A 24,699-nucleotide genomic window follows, 5' to 3' on the forward strand; every position below is an offset into this window, starting at 1 on the left:
GCCCCTAAGCTCCGCCACTGAAAACTGTGTACATACCGTTTTGTTGGAACCAATGTCCGTAGTTGGGTAAACAAGCTTACCGAAGGGAATATCCTCTAGCACTAATCTCGCTTGAACTCAGTTATACTCTTGAACATAGTTGGCTTGGATTTCTTTCCCTGCAAAATGCTTAGTTTTTCGCAATTTGCGAATCTCTACCTCATCACACGAAGAACAAGGTGGAATGGTCTGGCTTAACCCAAACTGCCGCATCACCCTTTCTCGATAGTGGAACTCTACAATTCAAAAATGGATTAGTGGTACTCTAGCAAACCACCAATCAGCATCGATAATAAATCACTGAAACATCCAACTGTACCCATTGCTAGCAATGGTTGCTTCTGCCAAATTGGATGAGAAACCAACTTAAATCAAATTAATGCATTTCATAACAAACCACCACAACTCGAGGATTGTCAAATACAGTGAAGCATTAGTCTAACTGTGAATTCATCGGCTATGAAAGGGTTGCAATGAAGTCCAATTGTTAATTCTTTAGCTGGGGGTTGCTTACTTGCTTCCAAAATTGCATGACACACAGCTGCAGACGCCTAGGAGAGCAAGAAGGGTGGAGACAAAGGGCTCACGATGATGCAGTCGTAGTCAGCATCGCCGGACGCAGCAACGTTGGTGGTGGGTGGGCCGTCCTTGGTGTGGAGGATACAACGGACGTTGGCGGAGTCTGACGAAGCAGCCGCAAGCGAAAGGCGATGAGGGGGGATGCAGGAGCACCATTACCGGCGGCTGGTTAGCGGCGGCGCCGCCTACCTGCGGCGACGAGGAGGTGCTCGAGGGGAATAAGTTAAATAGAATATTATGGCTGCCAGTTTAGGGGATTTGGGATTGGGGCATAACAAAACACAGGACGCTACTAACAATAGCGTTCACACCTGGGCGTTGTTGGCAACAGCGGCCCGGCCTAGACGCTATTAATCGCAGCGTCCTTTCTATTTTCACAATTTTCAGCGGCTCTTTATCAGTTGCGTAATTACAAAATTAATATTTATTACTAATAAAAAATCGATAGCTAGGTGATGCAGAGGTACTTCCTCCGCCCGAAAATACTTGTCATCAAAATGGATAAAAATGATGTACCTAGAACTACTATACGTCTAGACACATCCCTTTTTATTCATTTTGATGACAAATATTTCCGGACGGAGGGAGTAATATATATTGATCGTCCATGGCTGGCTGATCGCTCCATGACATACTAGAGCACGTAGCGTAGGTAGCAATACATAGTACTACCTCCGTTTCAGTTTACAAGTCCTGCACGTATATCTAGGTTGTCAATTTTATCACTTAATATAAACTATATAACACAAAAAATTATACCTTTTGAAAGTAGAAACTCCGAAGTTTATGTTGGTATATTTCTTGTAATATATGACTTGTATTAGGTTGGTTAAATTGACGACCTAGGGGTACGCGCACGCCCTGTAAACTGAGAGAGAGGTAGTACCAAATTAATTAAATTAAATTAAATGCATCTTTGATTCACAAAAGAAGAAATTAATGCATCTTCAACCAAACAACAGCCCAAACATATGTAGTCACACCAATCATTTTCTCCTCTTGTACATTCAGTTTACACATCTAGTATATGCCATCATAATTGACACTGCCTGTCTACCAATGCCAGTGGCCCAGCAAAAGAAGAATGTGAGTGACCTTGTATTTGACTACCAGCGCCACAATTCATCTAATGATCATACTATGTGAAATTTTAGTAGTTTATTTCCAAACCAACCAACAGCTACCACGGCAATCATACTCTTTCCACCATCTTCTTCTGCAGGTTCTGTATGGATACATGCCATCACAATACCTAACTGCTGACAAGACGATACCTAGTACGCATTACACTAGCTTATACATACATACCACCACCTTATATTTTCTACTGTACTTACCATCATGTCATCAGCTTAACGACTACCATCATGTCAGCAAAGGAATTGCGAGGCAGCAACCAATCTCGAGGACTCAACACTTTACTACTTCATGGACTCCACTCTCTAGAATTAAGACTCAGCTAATCTCTCTCTACCCAGGCTGTCCGTGCAACACATATATCTTTTCCACTCTTGTGAATCATATGCCCGCCTAATCGACTTCCAGAGATGTATATAAAGCAACAAGAGCCAAATGAACGTCTACTCTGCGTCGCTTCCAGATGAAACAAACTCCTCTACCAGCTCAAATGCATCGATCTCCGCGAAGTAGGCCCTCCGCTCCTTGATGAAATCCTCGCTCGGTACCAGGGACTCATCGCAACTCATCTCCTCCATCTGCAGCTGCTCTTTCCCGCTGCTGCCTGTTACCTATAATTCATTCATTCATGCACACATAGCAGCGACAAAATAAGATAAGAGACTTCACCTTCTTTTCTTCTAGTAAAACCAAAGGCAGTTCCACAAATGGAGAAATAAGCAGGGAGGGACCTCATAATTTCCACAACAAGGCCTGCTAGATATATTTACCTTGCTTGTCTTTTTTCTGGGAGGCAAAGATGCCCCAGGCAGCTCGTCTCCAGTCTTCAGCCCTGTTTTACTGGAGGCATACAAGGGGGAGATCAAAGGCTCTGTGCGCGGCTGCTCTTCCCTTGTTACCTAAAATTCATGCAAACACCACAGCGACGTAATAAGATAGGAGTTCACCTTCTTTTCAAAATAAACCAAAGGCAGTTTCATGAACGGGGAAAGGTCCGCAGGGTAGTAACACAGGGAGGGCTGCTAGATGCCAAATAAAAATTGGACATGATAATACTTGAGCAGAAAGCTCATATATACATACCTTCATTATCTTTTTGCTGGGAGGTGTTGATGCCCCAGGCAGCACGTCTCCACTAGTCTTCGCCTTTGTTTTACTAGAGGCATACAAGGGGGAGATCAAAGACTCTGTGCGCGGCTGCTCTTTCCTTGTTATCTGAAATCCAGGCACAGCAGCGAGGCAATAAGAAAGAGTTCATGTTACCAGACTATCACGAATGGGGAAAGACCCGCTGGGTGGCAAACAGGGAGGGATCTCATAATTTCCATATGCAAACAGTTAACACACTGATTGCTGAGCAGAAACCTGACATATGTGCATATACCTTCCTTGTGTTTTTGCTAGGAGGAGATGACGTCCCAGGTAGCACGCCTCCAGTCTTCACCTTAGGTTTACTGGAGGTATGCAAGGGAGAGATCAATCAATCAATATGAAATAATCATTATAACTTGCTATTTGGAATTGTGGTCTGTGTTCAGCGTTACACATACAGAGTTTCCCACGGAGGAGCAGCAGGAAAAAAAAGTGGAACAAACGAATGGATCTTTTAGTAAACATGAGGTGGAGCAGACTAAATCTAGAATACTAGATGGTTTTAAGTGTAATAATGCCCACCCACAGTTCTAAAAATGATGTAATGCATTCCCAATATTCGTCGAGTAAGTGCAGGAACAGTCTATGGAAATCATGGTGAGTGGAGTGCTGATGTACAACATACCTGATCTTTTGAATCTTGTTTAGATGAGTATTGGAACTTTGAAGCTCCCTTGTGGATTTATCCTTGCCCTTAGTCGTAGAAACTAGTGCCAGAAAAGAGAATCAAATCAAATAAAGGAACTCACAGTAATTAATTACTGGCAAAAAAAGGAAATCAAATGAAATAAAGGAACAAATCAAAGTTCTCTCGTTACTAGGAGCAAACTGGGAACAGACATAGTGAACTTGGCTAGCAAGTGTGGAGTTCTCCTATTCTTTGACCAGATGACCATTTCCACAATTGCGTCGCGTGAACGTTCTCTTACAAAAAATATCCATTCTCAATTTCTTTCGTCGTGGAAACTAGTACATATGCCTTTTTCTTCTTTCCAATATAAAGAAACAGAAGGCGCAATATTACTTACTGTCAGTGAAGTTAAGAAAGGGAGGAATAGTTTTCACATGACAACAGAGAAGAAAGACTAGTGACAGATATCCATTTTCTGCAGAGCATTCCGGTAACATTGGGCAACAGAAGCGGTTGCCTTGGAGCGGAGCACGGGTGAGAGCATCCACGTACAGCATGCCTAGTTGCTTCAGCTTAGCACAGATTAAACTAGGGCTGGGATTATCAAATTAGTAGAGGAGAACAAATTAGAGTAGCCTGAATGGGCAGTGAATGGATAATTAAGCATGCCAATATTACTGGTAGGATGAAATTAAGGAGCAGCGGCGGTTGTTGGCGGGGATGGGATGGAGGATCCATCAGCATTCAGCATTCAGCATCAGCACCCCCTAGGCTAGGTTAGGGTAGGAACAGGCAAGCCAGTGATTCCCGAATCCAGCGAAACCCTAGCTACTAAGCTGGCTCTTAATGAATAAGCAAGGGAAGGGAGAGGTTGCTCTGCTCACCGGAGAGGGCCGCGGGCGGAGGAGGCGTGGGGATGCGGGGAACGGTGGAGGAGCCAATGCTGCTGGCGCTGCTGGCGGGGCTCGTGCGGTGCTGGGGATTGCGCTTCAGGCGGGTGATGGGGGAGGTGGCGGAGGAGAGGTTCGTGAGGTCGGCGAGGGGCAGCCGCCGGCGCGAGCGCCGCAGCAGCATCTCGTCGCCTCCTCCGGCTCCGGCGACGGCGGCCATCACGCACCCACCTGCGCTTCCCCTCTCTCGCCGATGGGGTGGACTGGACTGGACTTTTTTTTTTTGAGACAAGACTGGACTGGACTGGACTGGACTGGAGGAGGAAACCAACATCGATATGGGCTTGGGCTTCAGGCCGAAAAATGGCCCACAAATCACAGACTCTGGCTCGCAAGGAGGTGGAGGTGCCAGCCGATCTGGGCCAGAATCCGTGCCGGATCCAGGTCATGCGGTTGCCGGCGTGTGGCTGTCCGTCGGAGTAGTGGGACGGAATTTCCTATTTGCCGCACGTTGGGGCAAATTTTCGCCCCAACGCACAGGCGATTAGGGCCGGCCCATTTCGTGACTGCACGCAAACCTTTCTGTTTCCGGTTTTGGAAATGTTCCACGGGTTTCCAGCCGGTTTATTTCGGGTTTGTGAACCATCTAGAAGATTCAGAACCATGTTTTCTTTCTTTTCCTTTTCCTTTCGTTTTTTAATGTTTTTTTCATTTTTATGTTTTTTCATAATCCTTTTTTATTTTCTTTCATTTTCATTTTCTTGTTCAAAAAATGTTCGAAAATTCAAAACATGTTTGCCTTTTCCAAAAATTTGTTCTTTTTTCATAAAATGTTCTAGTTTAGTAAAATTCAGAAATTCATCAAAGTTCAGGAAATTCATATTTCGTTCGTTTCTTTCAAAAATGTTCTAAAATTTAAAAAAATGTTCGTGCTTTTAAAAAATGATCAAAATTCAAAAAAGGATGTGCTTTCAAATTTCGTTCATAAATGCGAAAAATGATCACACTTTTAAAAATTGTTCGTGTACTATATGTTTTTATATTTTTCAACGTTATTTTATTTTGAAAAATGTGCAGAAATTTCAAGAAATATTCTTGCTTCTAAATATCGATCAATATTCAAAAAATATTGTGTTTTCAACTTTTGTTCATAAATACAAAAAATGTTCACATATTAAAAAAGTGTTCGGAATGTTTCTGCTAAAACACTTCACAACTTCTCAGAAACTGTTCCCTTTTTAAAAAAATGTTCATGTTTTAATTTTTTGTGTTTAAAAATATGTTCCCTTTTCAATAATTGTTCAAAAATTTCTAAAAATTGTTTGTGTTTTCAAATATTGTTCGGGAGTTTAAAAAATGTCCGCGTTTGCACAATTTTCATTTTGTTCGAAAAATGTTCCTGTTTTCAGAAAAAAAAGTGTTCGTTATTTTGGAAAGTGTTTCAATTCTGTAAAACAATTCGCAAATTTGAACAGTGTTTGCTTTCACAAAAAACTCGGTTTTTAAAAAACTGCTTTCAAAATTCCGAAATTAATTTGGATCTACGCTGCCTATTGGTTCTTATAGGTTGATGTCGCCTAATCAAAAAATCTCACTAGCTTAGCTGGTTGAGGCTCGTCGTTGGCAGCATGAGATCGCTGGATTGATTCACAGCGAAGTCGAACTTTTTTTGGAGCTATAGAGGTTCGCTGGTGGTCATGTGCCGGCCCAGTCAGAGGCCGCCTGTGTGAAACTACGTCTCTTCGCCGCAAAGAGCGGCACATAGGAGGTCCCTGGTGGGACGGCCACGGTCTGCGGCAGCCCATGTCTGCCCGGCTAGAGGTGGAAGCTGGCTCGGGGCTGCCAGTTCTTGGTCGTGCTGGAGGTGTAAGATTGGTTGTGTTCTCCTGCTCCTGCGCGTCTTTGGGTCACGCTCTCTCTGCTGTGGAAGGTGTTGGCGGGCCACGGCGGTGCAGCTTCGTTGGCAAGGCGCTGCCGTGGCGGCAGTGCGAGGCTTCATGGACGGTGCTACCCTAACCTGGAGGTGTGGAGATAGGAGGCCATACGGATGAAAACTCTGCTCGGTTTTTGTCGGGTCGGCGGCGATGGCATCCACGAGTGTCATTCCCCTTCTTGGCGACATCGTCGAGGTGCGTCGCCATTCCTCTCGCTCCTTTGGTGATGGTAGGTGTCTCCAGACGAAAGCCTAGATCGGCAGGATCGGCACGATGGCGACGTCTTCGATGTCGTCTCTCTGTTGGGAGCATCGTGTCGACGCGGTTTGGAGGTCCTACGATGTGCTTCTCCGGTGTTTGCCATTGTTCACGATCGATCTTCTGAGGGGCAATGTATGTCCATTGTTGGTGATTCCAAGACGACGCCTTCCTCGGGGCGAATCGAGTCCCGCCATTCTCTTGCCACCTCCTTTCGACATAAAGGGGGATGGTGCGTAGACAAGGATGATCGGTGGAGATGCTGTCTTTTGAAGGTGATCGACAGCGGCCGAGACGCGGCGAGGTTTTTCTGATATGGACATGCTCTTTTGCTTTGTAATTATGTTGTCGTTGGTGGTTGTCTTTGAACTAGCCCGAGTGTAGAGCAAGTGCTATCCTCATTGTTCGCAGCGGGTGATAGTTGTCTTGTATTGCAATTCTCTTCTTCTAAAGTTATGATACGCAATTTGCGTACTTCTGGAAAAAAAATCAACACCAGTGCTCGGCGACGACCAAAAATATGGACGGCGGCCGCGACTGCATCGGTGTCATCGGTGCTCGGCGACGACGACCTCTTCCGCGAGATCCTCCTCCGCCTCGGCTTCCCCAATTGCCTCGTCCGCGCCTCCCTCGTCTCCAAGCGGTGGCTCTTCCACGCGTCCGACCCGGCCTTCCTCCGCCTCTTCCGCGAGCGCCACCCACCCCGCCTCCTCGGCTTCTGCGTCAGCAACGACGACCGGTACCAGTTGGTGCAGCTCGAGCAGTCCCCGGAGCTTGCCGCTCTCTCACGCCGTGTGGCCTCCTCCTGCAACGACGCCTTCCGCTGCCGTGGGCTGGGTATCGGACACAGCCGGAACGGCCGCCTCGTCACTACGCTCTTCCACGGCGGTCAAGCGCTCCCTCCTCGCGCCGCAGCTCTCCGAGGAGTCCGAGTTGGCCCTCCCACCGATCCCGCCGCCCCACCGGGAGGAGCCCGCTCTAGGGGTGTTCAATAGGATTATCCTACCCGAGGATGGGAGCCGCGACTTCATCACCTTGGTATATCTGTGGCAGGTCCGGCGGAAAGTCCGTGCGGAAGTGTACGTGCTGGGATCCGGCGGTTGGGGCTTCCCTGCCACCGCAATGACAGAGGTCCCGAATCCTGCAGCCTTCCTTACAAAAATGCTTCCACCCGTCTGTGGCAAGGTTTTCATGGTGACCAGTTTTGGGTGCATCCTGGGTCTAGATTTGGCTGCGGCAAGGTTCCTCAAGCTCGAGCTCCCAGCTGAAATAGGGCGCAATTACATGCTCTCATCTGCCGAGGGTTCCGGGATATATCATGTCAATGCAGATGGGTTTCAGCTCAGTGTGTGGCTCCATCGGATGATGAGCAACAGCGATGGTGCCGGCGGCTGGCTGCTGGTGGACACATTTTGTGTCCGCGAGGCATACAGTTCTGCTGGTCACAATTGGGTTTGGATGCCACAAGATGGCGATTTTCTTGGTGTTGCTGCAGTTGGGGACAATGCCGAGTTTGTGTTCTTGGATTATGCGAGATATGGTGTTGTCCTTTAGGGCATCAACAATGCAGAGCGCTTACAGAGGCGCTTAATCGAGATATTTTTGATTTTTTTTACTTAGCGTCTTTGTTAGCATCGGGCTTCACAGCGCTAACAGAAATCTATAGACGCTAGAGGAATTAAAAAAGGAAATAAAGGTGTACGCTGGCGCATATCCTTCCAACGCATAGGTGACCAAGCGCCTGCCCAACAGAAAACAAATATACGCCCGCATCAGCCGTATTGAGCTGTTACGCTAGCGCCCGGCTCCAGCCTCAGCCCCCTCATGCGTAAAATTCTCGCTGAAGCGCCGGGGGAATCATCTGGCATCGACGCAAAGAAGAATCCCAAGATCGAACGGGAACGTAGCGTAACGGACAGGATTTTTCACCCTGGCGCCCACTCTTAGCGCCCCCGTTGTAGATGCCCTGATGTTCATCTGAGGAGCAGGGTGGTTGAGAAGGTGTATGAGCAGGCACCGTATCATCATGGTTTTTTTCGTCTGGGTTTGAGCCACATACATGTCTCTCCCTTTATGATGATCTGGCCGCCTATTTTCCCTGCACTGAAAAGGGACACAATCAAGAGCAATGATCCTGCTGTGCTTTGATCTTTGAACTATCATCGCTAGGTACGACTTCTACGATAGAAAGCTATGTTTCTCTGATGAGGTACAGAAATGTATGACCAATTAATATTATTCAGATGGGCTTGACTACATCTCATCTAGCTAGTGTATGCCATTTTATCGTGTTTTATTCTTTAGTATTTGTCACTACTCTGCAGTAAACATGTGTTGTCTTGTCTGCTATTTTGCCAATAAGTATGAGTAATAGGCTCCTACCTGGTTCCGAGATCATTAACAAATATTAAGCGAAGCAACTCAAATGTACAGATGTTCATGCCACGTCGTAGAACACTAGATTCTGCTGAACGTAAGTTGGATATTAAGAACCTCTGTTCATTTCACTGAAAAAATTCTGATGTTTGCAGAAGTGTATTGCAAGTTATCCAGCAGAAATACACCGAATCATCTAAGATTAACTGTGATGTGTATAGTACTTTGCTATTTATGTCTCTTCCTAAAACAGTAGATATTGCAGTCAATTGGTCATGTAAACTGGGTCTTAGAACCTCTGATAATCGTTTTATTCGTCCGGGTATGAACCATGGTATGAACCACATACATATCTCTCTCTTATGATGATCTGGCCTCCTAGTCCCCCTGCACTGAATGGGGGGCATGGTCAAGAGCAATGCTCCCCCCGTGCTTTGATCTTTGTACTATCGTCATTGGGTACAACTTCTATGATGGAAAGCTATGTTTCTCTTATGAGGTATGGAAATGTATGACCAATCAATATTATATTATTCAGATGGGCTTGAGTACATCTCATCTAGCTAGTGCATGCCTTTTTACCGTCTACTATTCTTTAGTACTCCCTCCGTCCCAAAATAAGTGACTTAACTTTGTACTAACTTTGTACTAAGTCACTTAATTTGGGACGGAGGGAGTATTTGTCACTACTCTGCAATCAACATGTGTTGTCCTATCTGCTATTTGGCCAATAAGTATGAGTAGGAATAATAGTCTGGTACTTAGTTCCCATTTTGATAGCAAATACTCCCTCCGTTCCATATACTTGTCGCTGATTTAGTACAACTTGTACTAAATCAGCGACAAGTAATATGGAACTGAGGTGTTAGAGTTATATTATAAGTTATGTACCCCTTTGTATTTATCCCGTTATATAAAGGGTTTCCTGTATATGTTTCATATCTGTACATGTATATATATCGGCCTATGGCCTCATGGGAATACAAGTTGCATATTCCTATCATGGTATTAGAGCTAGGTTAACTTTTTTGCACGCTGCAACTCGTGCGATTGATCCGTCTCTCCTCCCGATAGAGGCCGCAGCCTCGATCTCCTTGTCCCGCTCGGATCCCGTCCTGGATCGGATCGGGCCTCCTCTCCCGTTCTCGATCCTATAAGGATCGCTCGCAGCCCCTCCCCCGATCGATCGCTCGCAGCCCCTCCCCCGATCGAGAAGGACGCTCCTGCTCGAGCTCGCCCTTGTTCCGACTCGCACAGGCCCCTGCTAGATCCCGCCGCTGCCTCCAGCTGCCAGCCGCCCCTTGGTCTGGATCGACTGCCTGCTGCTCCCCCGATCCCGTCCTGTTGCCGATTGGAAGCTGGTGGTCTCGTCCCTGCTGCTCTCGTCGGATTCTGCTGATTTTGAATCTCTGCTAAAAAAAGAAAAAAAAGAAAAAAGAAGAAGATATGTCTGCTGCATCGGGCTATGTTGCTGTCCCTCGCTGTCCAGTGATTTTCGATGGTACTAACTATACCGAGTTCACTGGCTTTATGCGCATTCATATGCGTGGCATTCGTCTCTGGGGTGTTCTTTCTGGCGAGGTCTGCTGTCCGCCACGTCCGGTTCCTCCGGTGGCCCCTACTCCGCGACTCCACTGGTTCTTGCTCCGGATGCTAATCAGGCCGCCAAGGATGCGGCTAAGCTTGCTGATGAGGCTGCTGATCGTGCTTATGATGAGAAGGTTTTGGCTTATGAGGAGGCTCTTCAGATTTATCATGGTGCTCTGTCTGCTTACACCCAGTGGCTTGATGATGATGCTCGTGCTGCTGCTGTTCTCACTGCTAGTGTTCTGCCTCAGTTTGCTTCTGAGTTTCTGGGTCTTCCTACTGTCTTTGAGATGTGGACCCATCTTCGTCAGCGCTATCAGCCCTCTGGTGATGCCTTATACCTTTCTGTGGTCCGTCAGGAGCATGCTCTTCAGCAGGGTGACTCTACTGTTGATGACTTCTATGCACAGAGTTCTGCTATCTGGCGCCAGCTTGATTCTCTCCGCAGTGCCGGTTGTCGTACCTGCCCCTGTTGCCAGGCTGTCCAGGCCAATTTGGAGTTTCATCGCGTCTATGAGTTCCTGTCTCGGCTCCGTAAGGAGTTTGAGCCCCGGCGTGCTCAGTTGTTTGCTTGTGGCCGTATTTCTCTGATGGAGGCGCTTTCTGAGATTCGTGTTGAGGAGACTCGCTTACATGGTGCTGGTTTGCTGGAGGTTCCCTCTGTGCTCGCTACTCGTGCTCCTATGCCACCTGCTGCACCGACCCCTTCTCGCTCGAGTGCTCCGCCGCTCTTGCCCACTCCTTCTGGAGGCTCAGGTCGCCCCCATCCACATTGCGACTACTGCAACAATGATGTTCATCTTGAGTCTCAGTGCTACACGAAGAAGAAACACCTGCGCAAGGCGCGATCATCATCTTCAGGGACTTCGTCATCTACCTCGACAACTTCAGCCATTACTTTGACTGAGCAGGATATTCTGAGACTTAAGCGTCTGCTCGCGGCTTCAGGTTCTTCCTCGACGGGTACTGCTGGTTCTGTGACTGATGCTTCCCGCACTGAGCAATCACCCTCTACACAGTCAGGTACATCCCCATGGGTTCTGGACTCTGGACCTTCTTTTCATATGTCTTCTCATTCTTCCATTTTGTCCTCTCTTCGCTCGCTGGATTCTCCTGTTCATGTCCTCACCGCTGATGGTACTCCACTTTCTGTCATTAGTAGAGGCACTTTTACCACTCCTTACTCTGTTCCTGATGTTGCTCATGTTCCTCGACTCACCATGAATCTGTTTTCTGCTGGTCAACTTACTGATTCTGGTTGTCGCGTCATCCTTGACGTTGACTCTTGTTCTGTCCAGGACCGTCGCACGCACACTCTGGTTGGGGCTGGCCCTCGCCGCCGTGATTCTCAGGGTCTTTGGGAGTTGGACTGGCTTCATGTTCCTTCTGCTGCCACCACTATCGCCAGTTCCTCCGCTTCAGTCGCCTCTGTTACTGGTTCCTTCAAGCAGTGGCATCATCGACTTGGTCATCTGTGTGGTTCTCGGTTGTCGTCTTTAGTTCGTCGAGGCCTTCTGGGGTCTGTCTTAGGAGATGTCTCTTTAGAGTGTCAGGGTTGTCGTCTTGGCAAGCAGATTCAGTTACCATATTCACATAGTGAGTCAGTGTCTAAGCGTCCTTTTGATTTAGTCCATTCTGATGTATGGGGTCCGACTCCTTTCTCTTCCAAAGGTGGTCATAAATACTATATTATTTTCATAGATGACTTCTCTCGTTACACATGGCTTTATTTGATGACTTCTCGTAGTGAGGTGTTGTCTATTTATAAGCGTTTTGCTGCCATGGTTCATACTCAGTTCTCTTCACCCATTCGTGTTCTTCGTGCTGACTCTGCTGGCGAGTATATCTCTAAGATGTTGCGTGGTGTTCTTGCTGAGGAAGGCACTCTCTCTCAATTCTCTTGTCCTGGTGCTCATGCTCAGAATGGTGTGGCTGAGCGAAAGCATCGTCATCTTCTTGAGACGTCTCGTGCATTGCTGATTACTGCCTCTCTCCCGCCTCATTTTTGGGCTGAGGCCGTCTCCACCTCCACCTATCTTATCAATCTCCAGCCTTCCGCTGCTCTACAGGGTGGTGTTCCTTCCGAGCGTCTTTTTGATCGTTCTCCCGATTATTCGATGCTTCGCTTGTTTGGTTGTGTTTGCTATGTTCTTCTTGCCCCTCGCGAACTGACCGCTCAATCTGTTGAGTGTGTGTTTTTAGGCTACAGTAATGAGTATAAGGGCTATCGTTGTTGGGATCCTATCGGTCGTCGCATGCGTATCTCTCGAGACGTGACTTTTGATGAGTCTCGTCCCTTCTACCCACGCCCATCTTCCTCGACCTTTTCAGTGGAGGATATCTCTTTCCTCACTTTTCCTGACTCACCTATCACCCCCGTCGAGCCTGTGCCTATTCGTTCCGCTCCCTCTGCTTCTCCACCTCTAGTCGATTTGATGCCACCATCTTCCACGGTCTCCTCGTCTAGCATGTCACCGGATTCTACACCTTCATCTCCGGTGACTTCTTTGTCGCCACCCCTCGATTATACCTTGGCGATTCCTCCTTCTATTGTTCCATCTTTTCCTCAGTATTACACTCGTCGTTCACGTCCTGTGGATGCCTCCGTGGATGTGTCGTCATCTTCCTCTCAGCCTACTTATGGCTTGCGTTCTCGTCCTCGTCCGCCTGTTGATCGCTTTGGATTTCCCACCGCTGGTGCTTCTGTTCTTGAGCCGACTTCTTATCGTCAGGCTGTTGTTCATCCTGAATGGCAGTTTGCGATGGCAGAGGAGATTGCTGCTCTTGAACGCACTGGTACCTGGGATCTTGTTTCCCTTCCTCCCGGAGTCCGTCCCATCACTTGTAAGTGGGTCTACAAGGTTAAGACTCGCTCCGATGGTTCTCTTGAGCGTCACAAAGCTCGTCTTGTGGCTCGTGATTTTCAGCGGGAGCATGGTCGTGATTATGACGAGACTTTTGCTCCTGTGGCACATATGACCATTGTTCGTACACTTCTTGCCGTTGCCTCTGCACGTCACTGGTCTATATCTCAGCTTGATGTTAAGAATGCTTTTCTTAATGGTGAGCTGCGTGAGGAGGTGTACATGCAGCCACCACCTGGGTATTCTGTTCCTAATGGCATGGCATGTCGTCTTCGTCGCTCTCTCTATGGCCTTAAGCAAGCCCCCCGTGCCTGGTTTGAGCGTTTTGCCTCTGTGGTCACTGCTGCTGGTTTTTCAGCAAGTGCTCATGATCCAGCATTGTTTATTCACCTTTCTCCTCGTGGTCGGACTCTTCTTCTTCTCTATGTTGATGACATGGTCATCACTGGGGATGACCCCGAGTATATTGCCTTTGTAAAGGCCCGTCTTAGTGAGTAGTTTCTTATGTCTGATCTTGGCCCTCTTCGCTATTTTCTTGGGATTGAAGTCTCTTCTACCTCTGATGGCTTTTTTATATCCCAGGAAAAGTATATCCAGGATCTTCTTGCTCGTGCTGCTCTTACTGACGAACGCATTGTTGAGACTCCTATGGAGCTCAATGTTCACCTCTGTGCTACTGATGGTGATCCCCTCCCTGACCCGACGCGTTATCGTCATCTTGTTGGCAGTCTTGTCTATCTAGTTGTTACTCGTCCGGATATCTCTTATCCGGTTCATATTCTAAGTCAGTTCATCTCCGCTCCCACATCGGTCCACTATAGTCATCTCCTTCGTGTTCTCCGATATCTTCGGGGCACAATCTCTCACCGTCTATTCTTTCCTCGCTCCAGTTCTTTACATCTTCAGGCTTATTCGGATGCTACGTGGGCTAGTGATCCTTCAGATCGCCGTTCACTTTCTGCTTACTGTGTTTTTCTTGATGGTTCTCTCATTGCCTGGAAGACGAAGAAACATATTGCAGTTTCCCGTTCGAGTGCCGAGGCTGAGTTGCAAGCAATGGCTCTTTTGACGGCAGAGGTGACTTGGTTACGGTGGTTACTTCAGGATTTTGGTGTTTCTGTCACTACACCGACTCCGCTCTTATCTGACAGTACAGGTGCTATTAGGATTGCGCGTGATCCTGTGAAGCATGAGCTCACCAAGCATATTGGTGTTGATGCTTTCTATGTACGCGCTGGTGTGCAGGATCAGATTATTGCTCTTCAGTATGTGCCTTCCGAGTTACAGTTGACGGATTTCCTGACGGCCTATGGCCTCATTCCTATCAAGAGGGAGTATTAACTATTAAGCTTATGAATACAAATTTATAGACGTTCATGCCACGTCGTACAACCTCTGTTCATTTCACTGAAAAAACATGAAGTTAGTACAAGTGTATTGCAAGTTCTCCAGCAGAACTATACTGTGTCTTCTAAGATTAACCACGGTGCGTATAAGATATTGCATATAGTTGTTTCTCTTCCTGAAATAGGTAGATATTGCAGTCAATCGGTCATGTAAGTTTGCAGAGGTATATTGCAAGATATCCAGCAGAACTGTACTGAATCTTCTAAGTTTATCGGCAGTGTGCATTAATATTGACTAGAGTGGTTTTAATGTCATTCCTTGTCACGCACGACTCCACTACTATGATAGAAAGATATGTGATGCATGACATGCACAAACTCCACCTCGGTGCTATTCCTTGTCACACACGACTGGCCATTAGAGTGGATCTTAAAGTTCATCAGGAACCTAACAAATCAACGGCTGAAGCATTGATTTTGATTGATCAATCGATGTTGAGTAAATAGGTAATTTCTCGATTAAATTAATCCATGAGTAAATCACTAGCATGGCATTGACTAAGTTGATGACGTACTGACTCTGATCTAAACATGCATGTACTAAGCAAACAGTAGACAAATCTACACATACTGCTAGTACTGCTAATATGAAAATAATCAGGAGCGGGATAAACGAGTTATACCCTCCAGTAGGCCACGCAGAGGCCGCGGCTTTGGTGGCAGCAGCGGCGTCCTCGGCGGCCTTCTTGTCGGCTTCAGCTTTCTCGGCGGCGGCACGGTCGGCGTCGGTGGACATAGTGATGATGAAGGCGACACAGACGTAGAGGAAGTAGACGATCGGAAGCGAGCAGTCGCGTAATCGCTGCCCAAAAACCTATTCGCCCCTCACCCCGTACAAGAACCAGAAGGGCGTGGTTTCGGAGACCTGCTCTCCCGTCGACCGTGTACGCGGCGGACGGGATGGAGTCACCGGCGGCAGCAGCAGCAAAGGAACGACGGTGGGCGTGCGCCTGAGCAGATGTGATCTGTTCGTGGCGGCTAGGGTTAGGAGACACCGCATACTTATAGGCGCAGCCGCGTGGAGAGACGTGGGCTCGACCCACGTCCGAGTCCGTGACAGCCCACGATCCGACATCTCAGATCGTGGCCCAGCTGTCAGAAAACTCTCCGTTAGTGACTGGCAAAAATAAGCGCGTAGGTGTGAGCTCGGCTCGGCTCAATCCCGCAACCTGCGGCGCGTCGTAACGAGGCATGGCGTGGCGTGGCGTGGCGTGGCGTGGCGTGGCGAGGCGGGCGGCGGAGGAGGAGTGCGCGAGGGCCTCTTCTCTTCTCAAGCTTCAATAGCATGTAGAAGAGAAACCCTTATAAACCACTCCAACTCTCCTTCCACTTCCGGGGTGGGACTAAACTTCCCACCACACCTAGTGCCATATAACCCACATGGGCCCTTAGAGATTTTTCAGAAATTGCAATATGGGCCTAGAGCCCATCTCAGATTTCAGCAATCCCCCACCAGATCTCGAGGGCGCATTGTGTCCTCTGTTCCAATTGCTGTTTCGATATACCAGTGTTTCAGTGAAGACCTGTTAAGGTTGAACTTCACCTAGAACAAGTGGCTACACTCCTTCACAACTGAACAATGGACTATGCCTTGAATTGTCAGTTTGGCGTAAAGAAGTTTCACTACATGTCTTACTAGTACTAGGCTGCCGAAGGCTGACCCCTCGGGTGGAGCATATAAGTCACACTCCTGGCCTATTCATGAGCTTACTAGAGATCACCCCAATCTCATAGACTGTGACCAGCAGTCGGGCTCATATAGGTGTGTTCCTCCAAAGATCGCTCTGTAGGATAGCATCTTGCTTTTATAAGCTTTGGAACATATTGAGACCATAGTCATCCTACCATACAGTATCGAGAGTATTGCATTTCCAACGGAATGGGTTAGTATAGTTACTCTCCTCAGTTCACCACTGGCTTGTTTTCCCAGGTCCTACTTCACGGGATCTCCGATCACATAGGTTGGGTTATCACCATGGCAACTCATGTGGGTCTCATACCCATCTCCCTCGATGCATTATCTATCACAACACGTGATAGCCCTTTTGTAAAGAGATCTGCCAGATTCTTAGCCGTATGGACATAGTCCAACGCTATCACTCTGGAGTTTCTTAATTTTCTGACAGCTTTTAATCTCATTCTTATGTGTTTGGTGGACTTCATGTTGTCCTTTGAACTCTTCACCTTGGTGATGACAGTCTGATTGTCACAGTTCATAAGGATAGCCGGAACCGGTTTATCAACCAATGGCAAGTCCATCAAAAGATCTCGAAGCCATCTCGCTTCAACACCAGATGTGTCTAATGCCGTTAATTCTGCTTCCATTGTCGATCTCGTTAAGATCGTTTGCTTGCAAGACTTCCAGGAAACAGCGCCACCTCTAAGAGTAAACATATACCCAGTTGTAGCCTTCATCTCATCAGCATCAGAGATCCAATTCGCATCACTATACCCTTCAAGTACCGACGGGTATCCGGTATAGTGAAGTCCATAGTTCATAGTACCTTTTAGATAGCGCATAACTCTCTCAACAGCATGCCAATGTACATCACCCGGTTTGGAAACAAACCGGCTCAGTTTGCTCACAGCAAACGCGATGTCAAGCCTCGTTGCGCTCGCTAGGTACATCAGTGAACCAATGATTTGAGAGTATCTCAATTGATCTTTAGCCATGCCTTTGGACTTTCGAATCAATATGCTAGGATCATATGGTGTTTGAGATGGTGTGCAGTCCGAATATCCAAAACGACTCAACACCTTCTCAACGTAATGGGATTGCAGAAGTGTGATCCCACCCTTATTATCTCTCAGTAGCTTGATGTTCAAGATAACATCAGCCACACCAAGGTCTTTCATCTCAAAGTTCTGAGATAGAAACGATTTGACCTCCTCAATGACTTTGAGGTTTGTTCCGAATATCAGTATGTCATCAACATACAAGCACAGTATAACTCCTTCGCCCCCACCATGGCAATAGTATACACATTTGTCAGCCTCATTAACAACGAAACCAACAGATGTCAGAGTTGTATTAAACTTATCATGCCATTGCTTAGGTGCCTGTTTCAGGCCATATAAAGATTTTATCAACCTACACACCTTTCTTTCCTGACCATCTATCACAAAGCCATCAGGCTGTTGCATGTAGATTTCCTCCTTTAGCTCTTCATTTAGAAAAGCCGTCTTAACATCCATCTGATGGACGAGAAGACCATGTGAGGCCGCCAACGAGAGTAATACTCGAATGGTGGTCAGTCTAGCCATAGGTGAATAAGTATCAAAGAAATCTTCCTCTTCTTGCTGGTCATAGCCCTTGGCCACAAGCCTAGCCTTGTACTTTTCAATCGTACCATCGGGCCTAAGCTTTTTTTTGAACACCCACTTACATCCCAGTGGTTTGCAACCATAGGGACGGTCAGTGATCTCCCATGCCCCGTTAGCCATGATGGAATCCATCTCGCTACGGACCGCATCCTTCCAGTAGTCAGTTTCTGGAGAGGCATACGCTTCTGAAATAGAAGTGGGAGTATCATCCACGAGGTACACGAAGAAATCATCACCAAAGGTCTTTGCAGTCCTTTGTCTCCTGCCCCTACCAAGGGTTTCCTCGTCATCCTCCTCAGGATTTTCATCATGTGTTTGTTCATAATATTCCATAGGGATGGCAGGTTCAGGAGTCTCCTCAGATTCCTGTCTAGAAGTGCTTTGCATATCTCTCATAGGAAAAATATCCTCAAAGAATGTAGCATCCTTAGACTCCATAATTGTACCGATCTTCTGGTCAGGTACCTCAGATTTCACTACTAGAAATCTATAGCCAACGCTGTTCTTAGCGTAGCCCAAATTAATACAGTCCACGGTCTTATGTCCAAGCTTACGCTTTTTGGGGATCGGCACGTTGACTTTCGCCAAACAGCCCCAAGTGCGCAAGTACGAGAGTGCCGTCCTTCTCTTTGCCCATTTCTCATAGGGAGTGATCTCACTATCCTTTGTCGGAACTTTATTCAGGACATGACATGCTGTCAATATAGCCTCCCCTCATCATGCCTTGGATAAACCCGATGTATCTAACATGGCGTTAACCAAATCAGTTAGAGTACGGGTTTTCCGCTCGGCAACCCCGTTTGACTGGGGTGAATAGGGAGGCGTCCTCTCATGAATAATGTCGTGTTCCGCACAGAAGGAATCAAACTCACTCGAGAAGTACTCTCCACCACGATCTGACCGGACTTGTTTAATTTTCTTTTCAAGTTGATTTTCAACTTCTGCCTTATAGATTTTAAAGTAGTGTAGAGCCTCATCTTTAGTATTTAACAGATACACATAGCAATATCTAGTGGAATCATCTACCAATGTCATGAAGTATCTCTTTCCACCTTTAGTCAACACACCATTCATCTCGCAAAGATCAGAATGTATGAGTTCTAATGGTGCCAGGTGTCTCTCCTCCGCGGCCTTATGAGGCTTGCGAGGTTGCTTAGCTTGCACACATGAAAGGCACTTAGAACCTTTGGCTAAAGTGAAACTCGGGATTAAATCCAACTTGGCTAGCCGCGTCATAACACCAAAACTAATGTGACAAAGACGTGAATGCCAAACTTCAGATTCATTAACATTCGAATGAATATGGTTCACGACTTTATTACAAAAATCTGCGAGGGAAAGGCGGAACATCCCTCCGCTCTCATAACCTTTTCCAACAAAGAGTCCATATTTTGTAATAACTAATTTATTAGACTCGAAAACCAACTTAAACCCTTCTCTACATAGAAGGGAGCCACTAACGAGGTTCTTCTTGATGGCGGGGACATGCTGCACGTTCTTCAGCTGCACGATCCTTCCCGAAGTAAACTTCAGATCGACCGTGCCAACACCATGAACAGAAGCACTCGCGCCATTCCCCATCAATACGGACCCGTGACCTGTGACCTGGTAAGAAGTGAACAATGAAATGTCAGCACACACATGAACACCTGCACCTGTGTCCACCCACCAATCGTTGGGTTGAAACACTGAAAAAACAGTAAATAAATTACCGTACCCAGATGCACCATTCTCATTGTTGCCCACAATTATGTTGACAGACTTGGAGTCCTGTCCTGACTTCTTGTACTTGTTTGGGCACTTGTTGGCCCAATGTTCAACCGAACCACAAGTAAAGCAGCCCTCGTCCTTCTTGTTCTTCTTGAAGGTCTTCTTACCCTTCTTCTTAAAGTCGGTATTGTGTTGGGCAGCGTTCTTTCCCTTGGGCTTGTGGGAGTTGAAGTTCTTCTGGTTCACCATGTTGGCAACAGAAGTCCCTTCGGCCCCTTTTCCGTGCGAGTCTTTTGCCCTCGAATTCTGCTCAGCACTCACATGGCCAATGACATCCTCCACAGAGAATTCACGCCTCTGATGTTTCAGAGTGGTGGCAAAGTTCCTCCAGAAGTTAGGGAGCTTAGCGATTATGCAGCCCGCGACAAACTTGCCCAGTAACTCGCACTTGAGAAGCTCAAGTTCCTTAACAATGCATATTATCTCATGAGCCTGCTCCAATACAGGATGGTTTTCAACCATCTTGTAATCGTGGAACTGCTCTATAATATACATCTCGCTCCCTACGTCGGCGTCCCCGAATTTAGATTCGAGCGCCTCCCACAAGTCCTTGGCGACATGCACATGTAAATATGCGTCGACCAGTTTATCTCCGATCACGCTAAGAACTGCTCCGAGAAACACAACGGTAGCCTCCTTGAACGCCTTCTCCTGTTCAGGAGCAATCGTTCCCGTGGAGACACCGGTGACCCAGAACACGTTCATAGCCGTGAGCCATAACGTGGTCTTAGTCTGCCAACGCTTGAAGTATGTGCTGGTAAACTTATCCGGTTTCAGTGCAGCGGCAAAGCCACTTGCCGAGAAATTCCTACACATAATAGGTTTTTGGATTGTTGAGTAAATAGACAATTTCTCGATTAAATTAATCCATGAGTAAATCACTAGCATGGCATTGACTAAGTTGATAACGTACTGACTCTGATCTAAACATGCACGTACTAAGCAAACAGTAGACAAATCTACATATACTGCTAGTACTGCTAATATGAAAATAATCAGGAGCGGGATAAACGAGTTATACCCTCCAGTAGACTACGCAGAGGCCGCGGCTTTGGTGGCAGCAGCGGCGTCCTCGGCGGCCTTCTTGTCGGCTTCAGCTTTCTCGGCGGCGGTGGACATGGTGATGATGAAGGCGACGCGGACGTAGAGGAAGTAGACGATCGGAAGCGAGCAGTAGCGTAATCGCTGCCCAAAAACCTATTCGCCCCTCACCCCGTACAGGAACGACGGTGGGCGTGCGGGTGAGCAGATGTGATCTGTTCGTGGCGGCTAGGGTTAGGAGACACCGCATACTTATAGGCACAGCCGCATGGAGAGACGTGCGCGTAGGTGTGAGCTCGGCTCGGCTCAATCCCGCAACCCGCGGCGCGGCGCGGCGGGCGGCGGAGGAGGAGTGTGCGAGGGTCTCTTCTCTTCTCAAGCTCCAATAGCATGTAGAAGAGAAACCCTTATAAACCACTCCAACTCTCCTTCCACTTCCGGGGTGGGACTAAACTTCCCACCACACCTAGTGCCATATAACCCACATGGGCCCTTAGAGATTTTTCAGAAATTGTAATATGGGCCTAGAGCCCATCTCAGATTTCAGCAATCGATACCATGGATCTTTTTTCTATATATGATACCTAAAGTCCAGGTTATCTTGAATCCTATTCATCTTCGTTTTTCACTTATCGAAAACATTGTAAAATAATATTAAAGATTAGCCACATTCCTAGCGATACCTAACTGTATGAAATTTTGCCCCTCCCAAAGGCAAAGGTTACAAGTGGTGCTAGAAAAGAACCTTTTCACACAGGATATATGTTATCCCTAATTTTCCACACGCCAGTGTTTACCTTACACCTCGATTAAGCACTTCCTCTTACCCCCCAGCCATCTATAAATGTTGGGTCATCACCATCACAAAGCTGCAAGAAGCAACAGCCTACAGCTAGCTCAAGTGAAGTGAGCTGATCGATTGAGATACAGAGGAGAGATAGCTAGGCAATTCAGCAATGGCGGAGAGGGTGACCGCGATTGCGTCGCAGGGCACAGTGGTGATCTTTGGGGCGAGCTGCTGCTGCATGTCCCACACCATGACGAGGCTCTTTGCGGAGCTGGGTGTTAGCTCTACGGTGCACGAGCTGGACAAGGACCCCCAGAGGGAGGACCTGGAGAGGGCGCTCGCTGGCATGGTGGGCCAGAGCCCGGCGGTGCCGGCAGTATTCATCCGTGGCGCGCTTGTCGGTGGCACCAGGCAGGTCATGCAGCTGCATCTCGGCGGCCATCTCGTGCCGCTGCTCCGCCAAGCTGGTGCCCTGTGGTCCTGAGGCATTATTAATAATAATGGCTGATGCGTACTTGCATAGTAATCTACGTGTGATCATAACCTCAAAAGCTGTAGCTAGTGATCGACAATACAGTGTGTGCCGCTACTTAATGTTGAACAATGCTTCTCGCCGGACATTGAACCCAACTCTCAGGCTTCTTGCCAGATAGATATCTGTCTCACTATGATGATCTGGCACGAAATATAGGACATGATTGTTAGGAATCATCCCCCGTGTTTGATCTTTGTGATATCTTCACTGGCTATGTTTCTGATGAGGTTTGATTGCATCTCCTCTGACCAATGTGTGCTATTTCACCGTGTTTAATTCCTCTCCTTAGTTTCAAACGTGTTTGCATGCATAGTACTTGTTATTACCTTCGAAACAACGTTTTCAATTATATCTGCAATTTGGCATGTACTGGTTACAGAATTGATTAGCAGTTACTAAGCTTAGCAATGCGAATGTGTAGAGTTTGTATCATTGACTCACAGTTGTAGAACACTAGGTCATGCAGTCATGTAAGTTTGATCTCAAGAGCCTCTGTTCATGACAAGAGAAGAGCCTGGAGCTTATACACAAGTGTACTGCCAGATATCCAACAGAACTGCGCCAAATCTTGTAAGCCTGACTTGTCAGTAATGCAGATTTTATCATAGCGATCAGTAATGCCAAAAAATCTTTGATGACAAGCAAGTAAATTGAGCAGCAACTGGAACAGAAATAACTGAAAGTATTGCTTGTGGTGAAAGTATTACTTGTTGTGAGGATGCTTCATTTCTGTTTCTGGATAGGGATGGCTCAAAGGATACAACAAGGTGTGCATCTTTTCACATTAAAACTTAATTTTGTTTCCAGTATTTTTTTCACAGCTTTTTTTCCATTATATTTTGTCCACAAAAATATTAATCCGGCCATCATCACTAGTTCACTACTAGTATTTCCAAGGGAAAATCGTTAAGTATGAACTGGTTCGCTACTTAATTTTGTGATATCCTTTGGCCCAATGGCATCAGGAGAGAAAAATATCATGCTAGATGTCCACATTATGCACCGATGGTATTTCTCCTTGCGCACAAATGGCAAAAACAGTCAATTAGAGTGGATCCAAATCTAGCTTATCATGAACCCGTTGAATCATCAGCTGAGGAACTGAATTTGTTTGATAACGTCGTTCCTTTTTCTATATACGGAAGTTCAGCCTTTCTTGGAACTTTCTTCTTCTTCATTTTCACTTATATATTCACAATCCTGGCCATGGCTAACTGTATGATTTTGACCCCTTCAAAAGGCAAAGCTTACAAAACATGGTAGAATATAAGCTTTCAACAGAAGACATATTTTCAAAAGGTTAGAATGCAATATGCATCAACAAAGAATCTAGTAGCTCATAGTGGATTCAATTAATATATCTTGCAGATCGTCATGAGGATACATACATCTAGGATGCCAAGAAGCACCAGCCCACTAAACAACCTTCAGATGAAAGGCAGAGCATTCACAACATAACCCTCTAGTGTTGGAAAGAAGTGATGTGGAACAAGACTTTGCTTCAGCTGAAAATAAGTAGGATCAACTTCTTTGCGGTGGAACGCGGCGACCAGCTTGCCATCCATACCAACCCGAATTAGCCACTCGGCAAATTTGACCAGCATGAACAACTCACCATCCCCAGGCACGACCACCACATCCAAATCCAATGGACCGGCATACCTATTGCATTGCCCCCTGATCTCTGTAACAGGTAATTCAATCCGGCAATTAAAGGCCCAGACCTCCCTCTCATAGTTTTGCAACATCCAGATATCAACGGTCGGCACAAAATCCAAGATGGCCATGCCGAGCTTGCCATCTACCTCAAACAGGTGAGCGTAGTCGGCAACGGGAGCGCACATCTCTCGGAACGACTCGGATGTGGTGTCGAACAACACTATCATCTTGCCTTCAATGTCTTCATGTGACGGGAACCAATGCAAGTTACCACGGAATAGTACATGATGTTCAGACTCCGGCATAATCACATCTGGCCACCCGATGCGCCTCGGTGGCTGGCCGGAGCCCAATGACAAGACATGGCACGAAACTTGACCACCAGGTGCTAGCTCATCGTCATTGTATGGGTTAGGCTTGTATGAGTAGAGCAGTAGCCTGTACTCGCCGGTAGGGGTGTGCGGGTACATTCCCAGGAGCGTCCACCTACGATCCGTAGGCAGCAGGAGGGGAGCATACTGTCGAGTTGCCGGATTGCAGACGAAGAAGTCGTTGTCGTCGATGCAGAAAATGAGGATGCCATCACAGGAGGCAACCGGATGAGAGTAGGCGAAGTTGCCGCCCAGATTCAATAAGGCGACGGACTGAAGCTGGTCAGGGGCGGCAAGACCTGGCCGATTGTTCAAGCAGCAGATGTCTATGGAGTTGTTGATGAGGTCTATATAATCGC

At 47.0% G+C, this 24,699-nt stretch overlaps 3 protein-coding genes and 1 pseudogene across 3 annotated transcripts; 3 read left to right on the forward strand and 1 right to left on the reverse strand.

Moving 5' to 3' along the window:
• Positions 1–1,592: 1,592 nt before the first annotated feature.
• LOC119270298 lies at positions 1,593–4,706 on the reverse strand. Its single transcript, XM_037552295.1, has 6 exons — positions 4,423–4,706; positions 3,533–3,614; positions 3,140–3,209; positions 2,839–2,970; positions 2,526–2,654; positions 1,593–2,366 (listed from the first exon to the last, which is right to left on the reverse strand). Exons 1-6 carry the CDS (start codon positions 4,646–4,648, stop codon positions 2,199–2,201), a joined length of 807 nt encoding a protein of 268 aa, XP_037408192.1. The 5' UTR covers positions 4,649–4,706; the 3' UTR covers positions 1,593–2,198.
• A 2,369-nt stretch (positions 4,707–7,075) lies between these two features.
• On the forward strand, positions 7,076–8,768 carry LOC119272959 (annotated as a pseudogene).
• A 2,458-nt stretch (positions 8,769–11,226) lies between these two features.
• Positions 11,227–12,237, forward strand: LOC119273219 (agglutinin-like protein ARB_02240). Its single transcript, XM_037554462.1, has 2 exons — positions 11,227–11,606; positions 11,882–12,237. Exons 1-2 carry the CDS (start codon positions 11,267–11,269, stop codon positions 11,926–11,928), a joined length of 387 nt encoding a protein of 128 aa, XP_037410359.1. The 5' UTR covers positions 11,227–11,266; the 3' UTR covers positions 11,929–12,237.
• Positions 12,238–21,867: 9,630 nt separating this feature from the next.
• LOC119273220 (putative glutaredoxin-C2) lies at positions 21,868–22,593 on the forward strand. Its single transcript, XM_037554464.1, has one exon. It carries the CDS (start codon positions 21,945–21,947, stop codon positions 22,257–22,259), a length of 315 nt encoding a protein of 104 aa, XP_037410361.1. The 5' UTR covers positions 21,868–21,944; the 3' UTR covers positions 22,260–22,593.
• The last annotated feature ends 2,106 nt before the right edge of the window (positions 22,594–24,699 follow it).

This window comes from Triticum dicoccoides, chromosome 3A (genome assembly GCF_002162155.2).
Source record: "Triticum dicoccoides isolate Atlit2015 ecotype Zavitan chromosome 3A, WEW_v2.0, whole genome shotgun sequence".
In the NCBI taxonomy this organism is placed as follows: domain Eukaryota; kingdom Viridiplantae; phylum Streptophyta; class Magnoliopsida; order Poales; family Poaceae; genus Triticum; species Triticum dicoccoides.